Source organism: Mustela erminea, chromosome 16 (assembly GCF_009829155.1).
Source record: "Mustela erminea isolate mMusErm1 chromosome 16, mMusErm1.Pri, whole genome shotgun sequence".
Classification (NCBI taxonomy): Eukaryota; Metazoa; Chordata; class Mammalia; order Carnivora; family Mustelidae; genus Mustela; species Mustela erminea.
The window spans coordinates 84,508,944-84,520,075 of record NC_045629.1 but is presented as its reverse complement, the minus strand read 5'-3'; the positions used below and the strand labels follow the sequence as shown (position 1 = coordinate 84,520,075).

The 11,132-nt window shown below is 62.3% G+C and overlaps 1 protein-coding gene across 6 annotated transcripts; it reads left to right on the top strand.

Annotated features, from left to right (window-relative positions):
- Window positions 1-1,851: 1,851 nt before the first annotated feature.
- On the top strand, window positions 1,852-10,447 carry NRBP2 (nuclear receptor binding protein 2). 6 transcript variants are annotated; one of them, XM_032316282.1, is made up of 18 exons: window positions 1,852-2,261; window positions 2,757-2,879; window positions 2,950-3,051; window positions 3,166-3,255; window positions 3,412-3,452; window positions 3,540-3,634; window positions 3,755-3,778; window positions 3,850-3,933; window positions 4,006-4,061; window positions 4,144-4,239; window positions 6,213-6,345; window positions 6,435-6,537; window positions 6,648-6,698; window positions 6,773-6,908; window positions 7,881-7,934; window positions 8,040-8,112; window positions 8,202-8,257; window positions 8,344-10,447. In XM_032316282.1, the coding sequence occupies exons 1-18, from the start codon at window positions 2,139-2,141 to the stop codon at window positions 8,410-8,412; spliced, it is 1,509 nt and encodes a 502-aa protein (XP_032172173.1). In that variant the 5' UTR covers window positions 1,852-2,138; the 3' UTR covers window positions 8,413-10,447. The 6 variants fall into 6 exon arrangements, with proteins under 6 accessions (XP_032172173.1, XP_032172177.1, XP_032172175.1 ...); XM_032316283.1 differs by having other exon boundaries at window positions 1,853-2,261; window positions 8,040-8,103; XM_032316285.1 differs by lacking the exon at window positions 3,755-3,778 and having other exon boundaries at window positions 1,853-2,261; window positions 8,040-8,103.
- The last annotated feature ends 685 nt before the right edge of the window (window positions 10,448-11,132 follow it).

Below are 11,132 nucleotides of genomic sequence, written 5' to 3'. Positions count from 1 at the left end.
TGTGGCTAGCATGGTTCGCCCTCTATTCTTTATAATTTACAGAGAAAGGTTCATGTTTATACACAAAGATCTTTTCTTTCTTTCTTTTTTTTTTTTTTAAAGAAACAAGCCCTTTCCTCCCAGCTGGGCTTGCAGTTTGTTTTTTGTGTTTTGTTTTTTTAAGATTTTACTTATTATTTCCCAGAGAGAGACACAGGGTGAGAGAGCACAAGCAGGGGGAGTGGAAGAAGCAGACTCCCCGCTGAGCAGGGAGCCCAAGGCGGGGCTCGATCCCAGGACCCCAGGATCATGACCCGAGCCGAAGGCAGATGCTGAATGACTGAGCCACCCGGACACCCCCACAAAGGTGTCTTCAGATTTTTGAGTGTTCAGATGTTTTAAATGTAGAGATAAGGCAGTAAACAATTTTTTTTTAAGAACCACGGAACAAACGTAGGGCAGCACGGAGCTGCACTTAGAATAGTGTGTGTGAATGGTGCAGGTCTTAGAGTGTGAGCCCCGGAAGGTTCTAGAACTTCTGTCCTTAATTGAAGTGTGTCTCTTTGGGACACGGGGCACATCCTTCCCGGTCTCCCTCTCTGCTACAGAGAGAGTTGTGTGCAGCTGAGGGATACCCTGGTCGTGCCTCCTGGTGCTGGGTGGCAGCTGGGGCGCGGGACAGGCGGCTGCAGCAGCCCTGATGAGCTCACGGGTCACATGCGGATGAAAGCAGAATGGGGTAGAGGGGTGAGAAGTCATCTGGGGCAACATGGCCGGGGGGGGGGGGTCCCTGTTGGCTGTGACACTGAGCAGAGATGGAGTAGGAGTTGAGGGCTCGGGTTGGAGATAAAGAGAAGACACATGTGTGCACCGCTTTTCCCCTTAGAAAGACACCATGAAGGGTGGGTGAGGAACTCAGCAGGTATGAGAGAGTGAGACCATGGGAAGGCAGTGGGGACTGTGGGGTAAAGGGAGATTTTAGGCAAGAATTCTAGAGAGCATCTCTTGTTGACATGGGCAGAGGGTGTGACAAGGGCTCTCCTGAAGGGAAAGGGGCTGCAGGTCAGTAGGTGGGGTGCTCCCCACTTTGGCCTCCTCTGTGTCAACAGAAAGGGAAGAGAAGGGAAGAAATTGCCTTTTCGGAGTGTGGGACAGTAAACACGTGCAAATGAACGGAAAAGAACGCAAGTGCCAGCGGTGGGACGCTTGTGACCATGAATTAAAATCACCTGGTCAGCCTGCTCCTTGTCACTTCAGGACCGTCCCCCCTGATCCCTGGGGTAGGGGGATGCCTGGGGACTGGAAGGCGGTCTGGGGCTGGGTTCCGGGCTGCGTGTGGCACGAGCGTGACGGGGAGGCCCGGAAGGGACGCAAGGCGGAACGCTCAGCTCCCAGAGCTGGGCGGGGACGTTTCCCGGAGCCCCGGACCGGGTCCCACGCAGGTGGCCAAGCGCCCGGGGAGGACACGAGGTACCGGGCTCCAGGCGGGCACCCAAAGCCCTGAGGTCGGGTCGCTGGAGTCAGGCTGGTGTTGGGGACTGCTGTCCCCGCAGCGGAGAGCGCAGGTTTCCTGCAGGCGCTGGAGGGCCTAGGCCCCCAGCAGGACCTCCAGGGGAGGGCCCTAGGTGCGACAGGCGGGACCCCGACCGGGACGGACTCTGTGGGGCGGGGCCTTAGTCAGGTGAGGGCCGAACTCCGGCCAGGGAGGGGGACTCCTAAGGGATGGAGCTCGCGAGTGCGGGCTCTGCTGGGGCGAGCCCTGTCGTGGGGCGTGGCCGTAGGTGCGGTGGGCCGGGCCTCCGCCGTAGGGCGGGGCAGTGGTGGGCGGGGTCTCCGCCGCGGGGCGGGTCCGGGGCGGGGCTTTGCCCGGGAATGGGCGGGGCCTGGGCTGGGCGCGGCGCGGGCTCGGCCCTTAGCTCGGAATCTCCATTAGGGCTTCGGCCCGAAACTGCGGCGCGGGAGGGGCGGGCGGGTTCCTCCCCGCGCCGGCCGCGCGCCGCGTCTCCCAATTCCAGGAGCAGCGTGGGGGCTCGAGGCGGCGGCCGGCGGCTCCGCTCCCGCCTGGGCGTCTGGGCGCAGGGCCAGGGCAGGCGGGGAGCGGCGGCGGCGGCGTGGGGCCGCGGATCCCACGGAGGGCGGCGGCCTGGGCCGGCTGAGCCATGGCGGCCCCAGAGCCGGCGCCGAGGCGGGGCCGGGAACGGGAGCGGGAGGAGGAGAGCGAGGACGAGAGCGACATCCTGGAGGAGAGCCCGTGCGGCCGCTGGCAGAAGCGGCGGGAGCAGGTGGGCACGGCGGGGCGGGGGGGTCGGGGAGCGGAGAGGGTGGTCGCCGCCCACCGCCCGCGGAGGGGCCGAGGAGGACACGCGTGGCGACGGGAGCGCTGGGCAATCCAGGAGGCCAGAAATCTCTCCGGGGCCTTGCACAGGCAGCCCCCTAACTGGCTGGCCCTTGGATCCCTTTGGCCTGGTCCCCACGCCCTGCTGAGGGACCCCCAGTTCCCTAAGGTTCAGTCTCCCCCCAGGACCACCTCCCCATGCCTCTGCCACCAGACCCATGAAGACCATCCTGAATACCCTGAAACCTCCAAACCCCCTCAGCCCAGCCCCTAGATACCCCTACTTGACTCGTAGAGGCCACCCCTCCTCCAGTCCCCTGGAGGGGCTGAGGGCCAGCCTCCCATGCTTGCTGTCCGCTCCAAGGATGTAGGCAGAGCCCAAGCCCCCACTCTGTCTCCTGACACATATCAGCACACTCATGTCCCCCACCCCCACTGCCAGGTGAACCAGGGCAACATGCCAGGGGTCCAGAGCACCTTCCTGGCCATGGACACAGAGGAGGGGGTAGAGGTGGTGTGGAATGAGTTGCACTTCGGGGATAGGAAGGCCTTCGCAGCCCACGAGGTGAGGCCTGCCCACTCCTTGAGCGACCGGGCCCCACCCCCCCACCCCGTGACCGCACCCCCCTTCCCAGGAGAAGATCCAGACCATGTTTGAGCAGCTGGTGCTGGTGGACCACCCCAACATTGTCAAGCTGCACAAATACTGGCTGGATGCCTCAGAAGCCCGGGCGCGGGTGAGCCACGGGCACTGGGCGCCGGGGCGTGGGGGGCGGGGGCAGCCCGCCGGAGTGGAGGATGGGGGATGGCAGGGACCCACCTGCAGTTGGCGGAGCCCGCCCGCCCCGCAGGTCGTCTTCATCACAGAGTACGTGTCCTCGGGCAGCCTCAAGCAGTTCCTCAAAAAGACCAAGAAAAACCACAAGGCCATGAACGCCCGGGTATGGGGAGAGGGCTGGGGCTGCATCAGGGGTGTGGGTGAGGGGCAGCTCTGGGGACAGGGGCGGGCGGGGGCCGGGGCAGGGACGCAAGGTGGCTGAGCAGCGCAGGCCCGGCCGCCCCTCCGGACCGGTCCGATGGAATCCATCCGCCACCAGGCCTGGAAGCGCTGGTGCACACAGATCCTGTCCGCGCTCAGGTGAGGGCCTGGGCTTGCCCCTGCCATGCCCCCATGCCGGCGGTGCCCCCCCCACCTGACTGCACCCACTCCCCTTCCCTCCTGCAGCTTTCTACATGCGTGCAGCCCCCCCATCATCCATGGCAACCTGACCAGTGACACCATCTTCATCCAGCACAACGGCCTCATCAAGATTGGCTCCGGTGCTGGCGGGGTTGGGGGGGATTGGTGGGGGAGGGGGGCTGCCGGAAGCCAGGGGCAGAGGACACCCAACGCCCTGTCACCTTGACGCCTATTCTTCCTCCCTGTGGCGGCCTGTGCAGTGTGGCACCGTGTCTTCTCCAGTGGTGCGTGGGGACCCAAGGGGGCTGGCGGGCACGGGGCTGCCTGGTCTGCTCACCGTCTGCTCTGTCCTCAGCGCTCCCGGGCGATCTGCGAAGCCCAGTCCGTGCCCAGCGGGAGGACGTCCGGAATCTGCACTTCTTCCCGCCGGAGTATGGCGGTGAGTCCTAAGACTGGAGGCCCCGCTGTTGAGAATCTCCCCCGCCCAGCCTGATCTGTTCTCCCCTTTCAGAGTTTGCTGATGGCACTGCTGTGGACATCTTTTCCTTTGGGATGTGTGCACTGGAGGTACCAGCCCAGGGGCGTCCTGGCCACCCAGCTAGGTCACCCTGCGTCTCTTCTCCATGCCTGACCTGACCCTGCCCCATAGATGGCTGTGCTGGAGATCCAAGCCAATGGGGACACCCGGGTCACAGAAGAGGCCATTACTCGTGCTAGGCACTCACTGAGCGACCCCAACATGCGGGTGAGCAGCTGGCCTTGCCCCCCTGCCTGGCTCCAAGGGGTCCCGGGTAGGGCCGGTGTGGTGCTGAGGACAGGCGGGAGGTTCGGGGGTTCAGTGCCGCGGAGGGATGAGCCAGCCCCCCTGCACCAAGGCCCACCCCCAATGACAGCTTGACGCATGGTGCCTATGGGGTTTCAGGCCTGCAGGCCCTATAGGTCCTTCTAAGGAAGGAGAGACTAGAGAGAGCCTTCCTCTGGGAGTACTACTGTCATGCTCGTCTTGGAGACAAGAGAGAGGCTCAGAGAGGCTCAGGCGTTGGGATAAGGGGTGGAGCCAGTGTTCCACTCCGAGTCCCTGGCTTAAAGCCTCCAGGAAGCCAGCTAGAGGTGACGCGGCCGCAGCTTAGGTTGGGGTTGTGGTGGGGAGGGGGCAAAGGGAACGTGGGGTGGAGGGTGTGTCCACGTCTGTCTAGGCTATCTGACTTGACCACGTGGCCTCTGGGGATCAGGGTCAGAAGTGATGGGGCCTGGATGGGGCTGGTGAGAAGTGAAGCCAGAATTGATTTGGGGGGCAGCAGAGGACATGTGTGGGGGTGCTGGGGCATGGACCCATCAGGGCATCTCTGGATTTGGGCCTGAGCTGAGGCAGCCAAGGGGAGTGTCTGTGGGTTTATGCTGGGCTGCACAGACCTCCTGGGCTGATCCGGCCCTCTGCCCAGCACCGTCACTCCCCACCCTCCCTACCCTGCCCAGAACCTCAGGGCAGGGGCTGCCGCCCTCCGTCCGCAGTGCAGGCTTCTCTGTGGACTGCAGGTGACCGCACTGACCCCCCGTGACTTCTGCGAGCGGTGCAGGGAGTAGAGCACGGCCAGCTCTGGACCCAGGGCCTGACGGTCCCGCTTGTAGATGTGGGTCCTGGCCTGGCTGCTAGCAGTAGGCCCGCCCTCGCCCCTTCCCGCCAGAAGACTCCCCCGAGGACCAGAGTCCTGGGGTCTGGGGGCTTCAGGGCCCTGCTCCCCTCACTGTGCGCCCTCCGGAGCCCTGGGGTCTGGGGGCTTCAGGGCCCTGCTCCCCTCACTGTGCGCCCTCCGGAGCCCTGGGGTCTGGGGGCTTCAGGGCCCTGCTCCCCTCACTGTGCGCCCTCCGGAGCCCTGGGGTCTGGGGGCTTCAGGGCCCTGCTCCCCTCACTGTGCGCCCTCCGGAGCCCTGGGGTCTGGGGGCTTCAGGGCCCTGCTCCCCTCACTGTGCGCCCTCCGGAGCCCTGGGGTCTGGGGGCTTCAGGGCCCTGCTCCCCTCACTGTGCGCCCTCCGGAGCCCTGGGGTCTGGGGGCTTCAGGGCCCTGCTCCCCTCACTGTGCGCCCTCCGGAGCCCTGGGGTCTGGGGGCTTCAGGGCCCTGTTCCCCTCACTGTGCGCCTTCCGGAGCCCTGGGGTCTGGGGGCTTCAGGGCCCTGCTCCCCTCACTGTGCGCCCTCCGGAGCCCTGGGGTCTGGGGGCTTCAGGGCCCTGCTCCCCTCACTGTGCGCCCTCCGGAGCCCTGGGGTCTGGGGGCTTCAGGGCCCTGCTCCCCTCACTGTGCGCCCTCCGGAGCCCTGGGGTCTGGGGGCTTCAGGGCCCTGCTCCCCTCACTGTGCGCCCTCCGGAGCCCTGGGGTCTGGGGGCTTCAGGGCCCTGTTCCCCTCACTGTGCGCCTTCCGGAGCCCTGGGGTCTGGGGGCTTCAGGGCCCTGCTCCCCTCACTGTGCGCCCTCCGGAGCCCTCGGGTCTGGGGGCTTCAGGGCCCTGCTCCCCTCACTGTGCGCCCTCCGGAGCCCTGGGGTCTGGGGGCTTCAGGGCCCTGCTCCCCTCACTGTGCGCCCTCCGGAGCCCTGGGGTCTGGGGGCTTCAGGGCCCTGCTCCCCTCACTGTGCGCCCTCCGGAGCCCTGGGGTCTGGGGGCTTCAGGGCCCTGCTCCCCTCACTGTGCGCCCTCCTTGGCCTCCCCCTCCACACCCCCAGGAGTTCATCCTCTCCTGCCTGGCGCGGGACCCCAGCCAGCGGCCGTCTGCCCACAACCTCCTCTTCCACCGCGTGCTCTTTGAGGTGCACTCGCTGAAGCTGCTGGCGGCTCACTGTGTCATCCAGCACCAGCGTGAGGCCCGACGGGCAGGGCGGCGGGGGCCTGGGCTCCGGGTGCGGGAGGGCCCCCTTCAGCACCTGGTGTGCTCCTGCCGCCTGCAGACCTCATGCCTGAGAACGTGGTGGAGGAAAAAAGCAAGGCAGTGGACCTGCACGCAGTCCTGGCCGAGATCCCCCGGCCGCCCCGGCCCCCGCGGCAGTGGCGGTGAGCATGGGGCGCCCCCTCCCCCGGGCCTCCCCTCTCCCCATGGCCAGCCCTGGCCAGCGGGGCAGGGGGGCTGCTGCCTCTCACGTGCCCCCCCCCACCTATGCCAGGTACTCGGAGGTCTCCTGCTTGGAGCTCGACAAATTCCTGGAGGATGTCAGGTGAGAGCTGCGGTGAGTCTGGGGAACCAGGCGCTGCAGGGCCTGAGCCTCCAGCCACCCCAGTGTATCCCCAGGAACGGGATCTACCCGCTGATGAACTTCGCGGCTGCTCGGCCCCTGGGGCTGCCCCGCGTGCTGGCCCCGCCCCCAGAGGAGGCCCAGAAGGCCAAGACCCCAACGCCAGAACCTTTTGACTCTGAAACCAGGAAGGTGAGCCTGGGCTCCTGCTGCACTGAGCCCATCCACAGCCAAGAGGGGTCTCTTGCCAGGGGCTTTGAGTGCTTCCCAGCCCAGCACTCCTCCAGGCTGCCAGAAACCAGGTCCTGTTTGACCCTGATGTTGGGGGTAGGAGATGGAGACGAGCTAGGATACCCCCTTTTTCAGAGGCTCTTTGCCCCCTGCAGACCCTTCCTGAATTCCTTGGTGCCAGCCCCCCGGCCCTGCCCGGGTTCCTGTTTGGGTCCAAGCAGCCGCCAGGCGGGAATCTCACCTGCGTGGGCCTCTCTGATGTCCCCAGCTTGCTGATCCCGGCTTGCTGATTCCCTGACGTCTGTGTCCCAGTGCATCCTCCAAGGCCTCCCAGACATTGTGTTTCCCCCAACGTCTCCTCCTGGAAGGCTCCCTCCTGGCCAGAGGCCTGCCCCGGTCAGCCTCAGCCCCACTCCCCCTTTCCATGTCCATACCTACTGGGTTCCAGAGGCTCTGACTTTGGCCTTGGGTGTGTCTCCGCGGCTTCCACCCTGATCTCGGTCACCCCCATTTCCTACCCGGATGCTGAGCCGGCCGCCCACCTCCCTCCAGCCAGGGTTCATGTCCTCGCAGCCGGAGCTGCCCGCAGAGATGGTGGGGGTCTTCGGCCTCACCCCCAGGTGTCGCGAGGCCTGGCGTTGCCGGCGCGGCCTCTGCTCCTTCCCCTGCCGGCCCGTCCCTTCCACGTTCCTCCTTCTCTCCTGATGCAGCTCTGCTCCCCACCAAGTGCCCAGACTTGGTGTCCGCCCTTCTAGAAGTGTTCCTGAATTGGCCAGGCCACCTGTAGTGAATCTGCTTCTTAGGCTCTCTTTAGAGCTTTGCCCCCATTGCCAGTCCTTACTGTCCCTTCGGGGCCCCGAGTCTGCCTCTGCACTTGCCGCCAGTTGCTGAGGCCAGGCCTTCATGGGTGACCTTGGTTCACCCTGTCCCCAGGTGATCCAGATGCAGTGCAACCTGGAGAGAAGCGAGGACAAGGCCCGCTGGCATGTGAGCAGGGCAGGGGCTGGGGCCCACCGAGGAGCAGGGTAGGGGGAGGCAGCTGGGGTTGCTGGGTGGACTCTGGGAGCCAAGCACACCCTCCTGCCTCCACAGCTGACTCTGCTCCTGGTGCTGGAGGACCGGCTGCACAGGCAGCTCACTTATGACCTGCTCCCAAGTAGGCCAGGCGGGGCCTGGGGCAGGGGCGAGTGCAGGTGTGGGCACAGGTGGTGGCCTCACTCCTCTGTCCCGCCCCTGACCATGTCCCTGCTGCAGCTGACAGTGCCCAGGACCTCGCCGCCGAGCTGGTACACTACGGCTTTGTTCACGAGGTGTGCGGGCTGCCCTAGCCAGGCTGGGAGGGAGAGACAGCAGAGTCTGCACCCCTGTCACCCCATGCCTCCTTCCCGCCCTGCAGGATGACCGGACCAAGCTGGCTGCCTTCCTGGAAAGCACCTTCCTCAAGTACCTTGGAGCTCAGCCGTGACCTCGCAGCTCAGTCCCTGGGGACCAGCCCTGGCCTCCCACATGAGGAAGCTCAGCCTTGGCCCAGGGCTCAGGGAACCAGGGGCTGACCTCTGCTTACGTGCTTGGGGGCTGATGACCAGATGCTGGCTAGTGAGGAGCTTCTGCCTTCCATGGCTTTCAAGGAGGCCTTGGAGTGGGGTGGGGAGGGTGGTGGGTTGGGGGCCCATCGGGGGCAAAGGAGCCTGGGTTGGGGCTCAGGGGAGTAGTTGGGCCCCACATGTTGTCCGGATCAGGATCTTCCCACCTAGCCCGCTTGCACAACTCACAATTCCTTCTCATATCCTGTTTTTCCTGGCCAAGACTTCTCCCTCACCCCAAGACATCTGGTGGGTGATCGAGCCTTCAGCACGGGAGAGGCTGCGCTGCAGGGAGCCACCGTGCTGGGGCTGGGGGATCAGTCCCGGACAGATGCCTGCCCAGGGCAGCGCTCCACACCCTGTTGGAACCACAGACCCACCCTGGGAACCCCCCATCAAGCCCTGGGTACCATACTTGCAGGCGTGAGGCACAATGCTGGGCACCGGGCAGGGCCACGACCTGGCAGGAGAAGCAGATGGCAGACGTTTCATGAGTCCCCAGCCTGACCCGGCTCCTGCACAGCCCTCCAGCCCCTGCCCAGCGTAGACCCACCTTGGAGACCCCCTCTGACTTTCCACTGCTCTGGGACAGGGACCTGCCGCACCGTCCGCAGACTGTTGCGGCCCCCACAGCCTCTCCAAAGAGCTCTTTTCCTCCCACACTGCTAGACCCGCAGGCCGCGGGCTCAGGCACGCCCCCTGCTCTCACTGTGCTTTCTCTCAAACTCACTGCCCCCCACGTACAGTCACTCGGCCCTCCTGTGGCAGCTGCGTCCCCGGTCCCGAGGACGGCAGCCCCGACTCCCCGTCTCCCACTCCACTCCCTCCGTCCCTCCCGACCGCCTCCCCTCTGTCTCCTAGGTTGAGTGAAGCGGTCTTCAACATTTTAAATTGCATGAACTTACTGCATTCAGGTTTCTTTTGAAGAATGTCTGTTGTCAAACCAGGAAAGCTCACCACTGTGTTACTTCTCTGTTGTTGCTAGAAGAATTTACCACAAACTTAGTGGCTTAAAATACCACAGATTTACTGTAGTTCTGCAGGTCAAAAGTCTGGTACAGGTCTCTCCAGGCGTTAGCCAGGCTGCATTCCTTTCTGGAGGTTCTAGGTGAGCCTAAAACTATTGCCTAAGTTTCCATTTTCTGCTTCAGGTTGTTGGCCTGCGAGTGTCAGGGGCGGCAGGGGCACTGGCCAGGAATTCATCTTGCAACAGTAAGGCCGAGGTCCCCATCTTCTTGCCTGCTATAAGCTGAAGGTCATTTTTGGCTTCTATAGGCACCGCCATTCCTTGGCTCATGTACTCATCCTCCGTCTTCAAAGCCAAAAACAGCCGGTTGAGTCTTTCTCATGACCCATCTGTGGTTTTCTGCAGCCAGGACAGCTTCATGTAATTAGGTTGGGTCCCCCTGAATAATCAAGAATAATCTCCCCATCACAAGGTCCTTAATCATGTCTGGAAATCCCTTTTGCCATGTAAAGTAACAGTCACAGGTTCTGGGGGTTAGGGCGTGGACATCCTGGAGAGAGAGCATCAGTTTTCCACCTGCTACATCACCCTAACCAAAACCCAAAACAAAGTTACCAAGGTGTAGCAAATAAATTAAATGTACAAACATAGTGAATCTTAAGTTGTCTTAAACACTCCAATACCCTACAGAGTTACTCCTTCAACTTTAACAAACCTACAGTAACATTCAAGTCTCGCTGGAAATCCCGATGCTGTCTTAAACAATTGGAGTGTCAAGTGCATAACAGGTTGTGTACCCATTAAACTGAACTCAAAAGTATCAATACTATCATTGCTTCATTTAGTCATGCTTAATGAGGTTTTCATTTTAACTTTTATCCAAGTTACACACATAACATTTTAAAAGTGGAATTTTTTTTTTAAGCCAACAGTAAATGATCAATACAGTCTCCAAGTCTGATCCTTCCCAGATTTAACTCTTAGCTATTTCTTCCGGCATGTAAAATCCATCTCTCCCAAGCTGCACATGCTTTTACTGCTTTTTATTGGTTTTTCTACATAAGGTGTCCCCTGCTGGTGTCCTTGGCAAAGAGGGGGGTCACTGGCCTCAGGGTCCTGACCCAGCATCGTCCCGGTTTGGTATGTATTACTACAGCTTCATTACTGCAGGTCTCAGCAGAGAACAAGCTGTCCTAGGGTTATATTTGGTTTCTTGCACAACTTTTTGTTTTGCCTGGAGTTAATCATTGCCTTTTTTGTTTGTTTGCTTAGTTTTCTGTACACATCTCGTTAACTCGTTCTTAGATTCTCCGGCAGACCCAGACGTGCGAACCTCTCGATACTTGAGAGTCATTGCACAATGGACTGCTCTGTTTCCTCTTTTCCTGGAGCCGCCCCCATGCCAGCTCTCTGCCGCAGGCTGTGTATTCTTGGGCCTGTGGCCCAGCCGCCAGCACGAGTTGCTCCTGTACCAGCATCCTGGAGCGCGCCTTTCCTCCTCTGACTGGATCCCTCAGTCTCCTCTTCCCTCCCCCTTTGTTTGAAGAAGAATATCCTCCAAGTTTCCTGAGACAGAGCCTGGGAAGTCAGGGAGTCTTTGCCCATTGGTCCTTAGTCTACTCTTACGTCTGCTCG

Excerpts from the sequence above, each read along its gene's own strand:
- NRBP2 (XM_032316281.1), top strand. The coding sequence starts at position 2,139 with ATGGCGGCCCCAGAGCCGGCGCCGAGGCGGGGCCGGGAACGGGAGCGG. Across the intron at positions 3,256-3,411 it reads ACAAGGCCATGAACGCCCGG|GCCTGGAAGCGCTGGTGCAC; the intron begins GTATGGGGAGAG and ends ATCCGCCACCAG. Across the intron at positions 3,635-3,754 it reads CCTCATCAAGATTGGCTCCG|TGTGGCACCGTGTCTTCTCC; the intron begins GTGCTGGCGGGG and ends CGGCCTGTGCAG.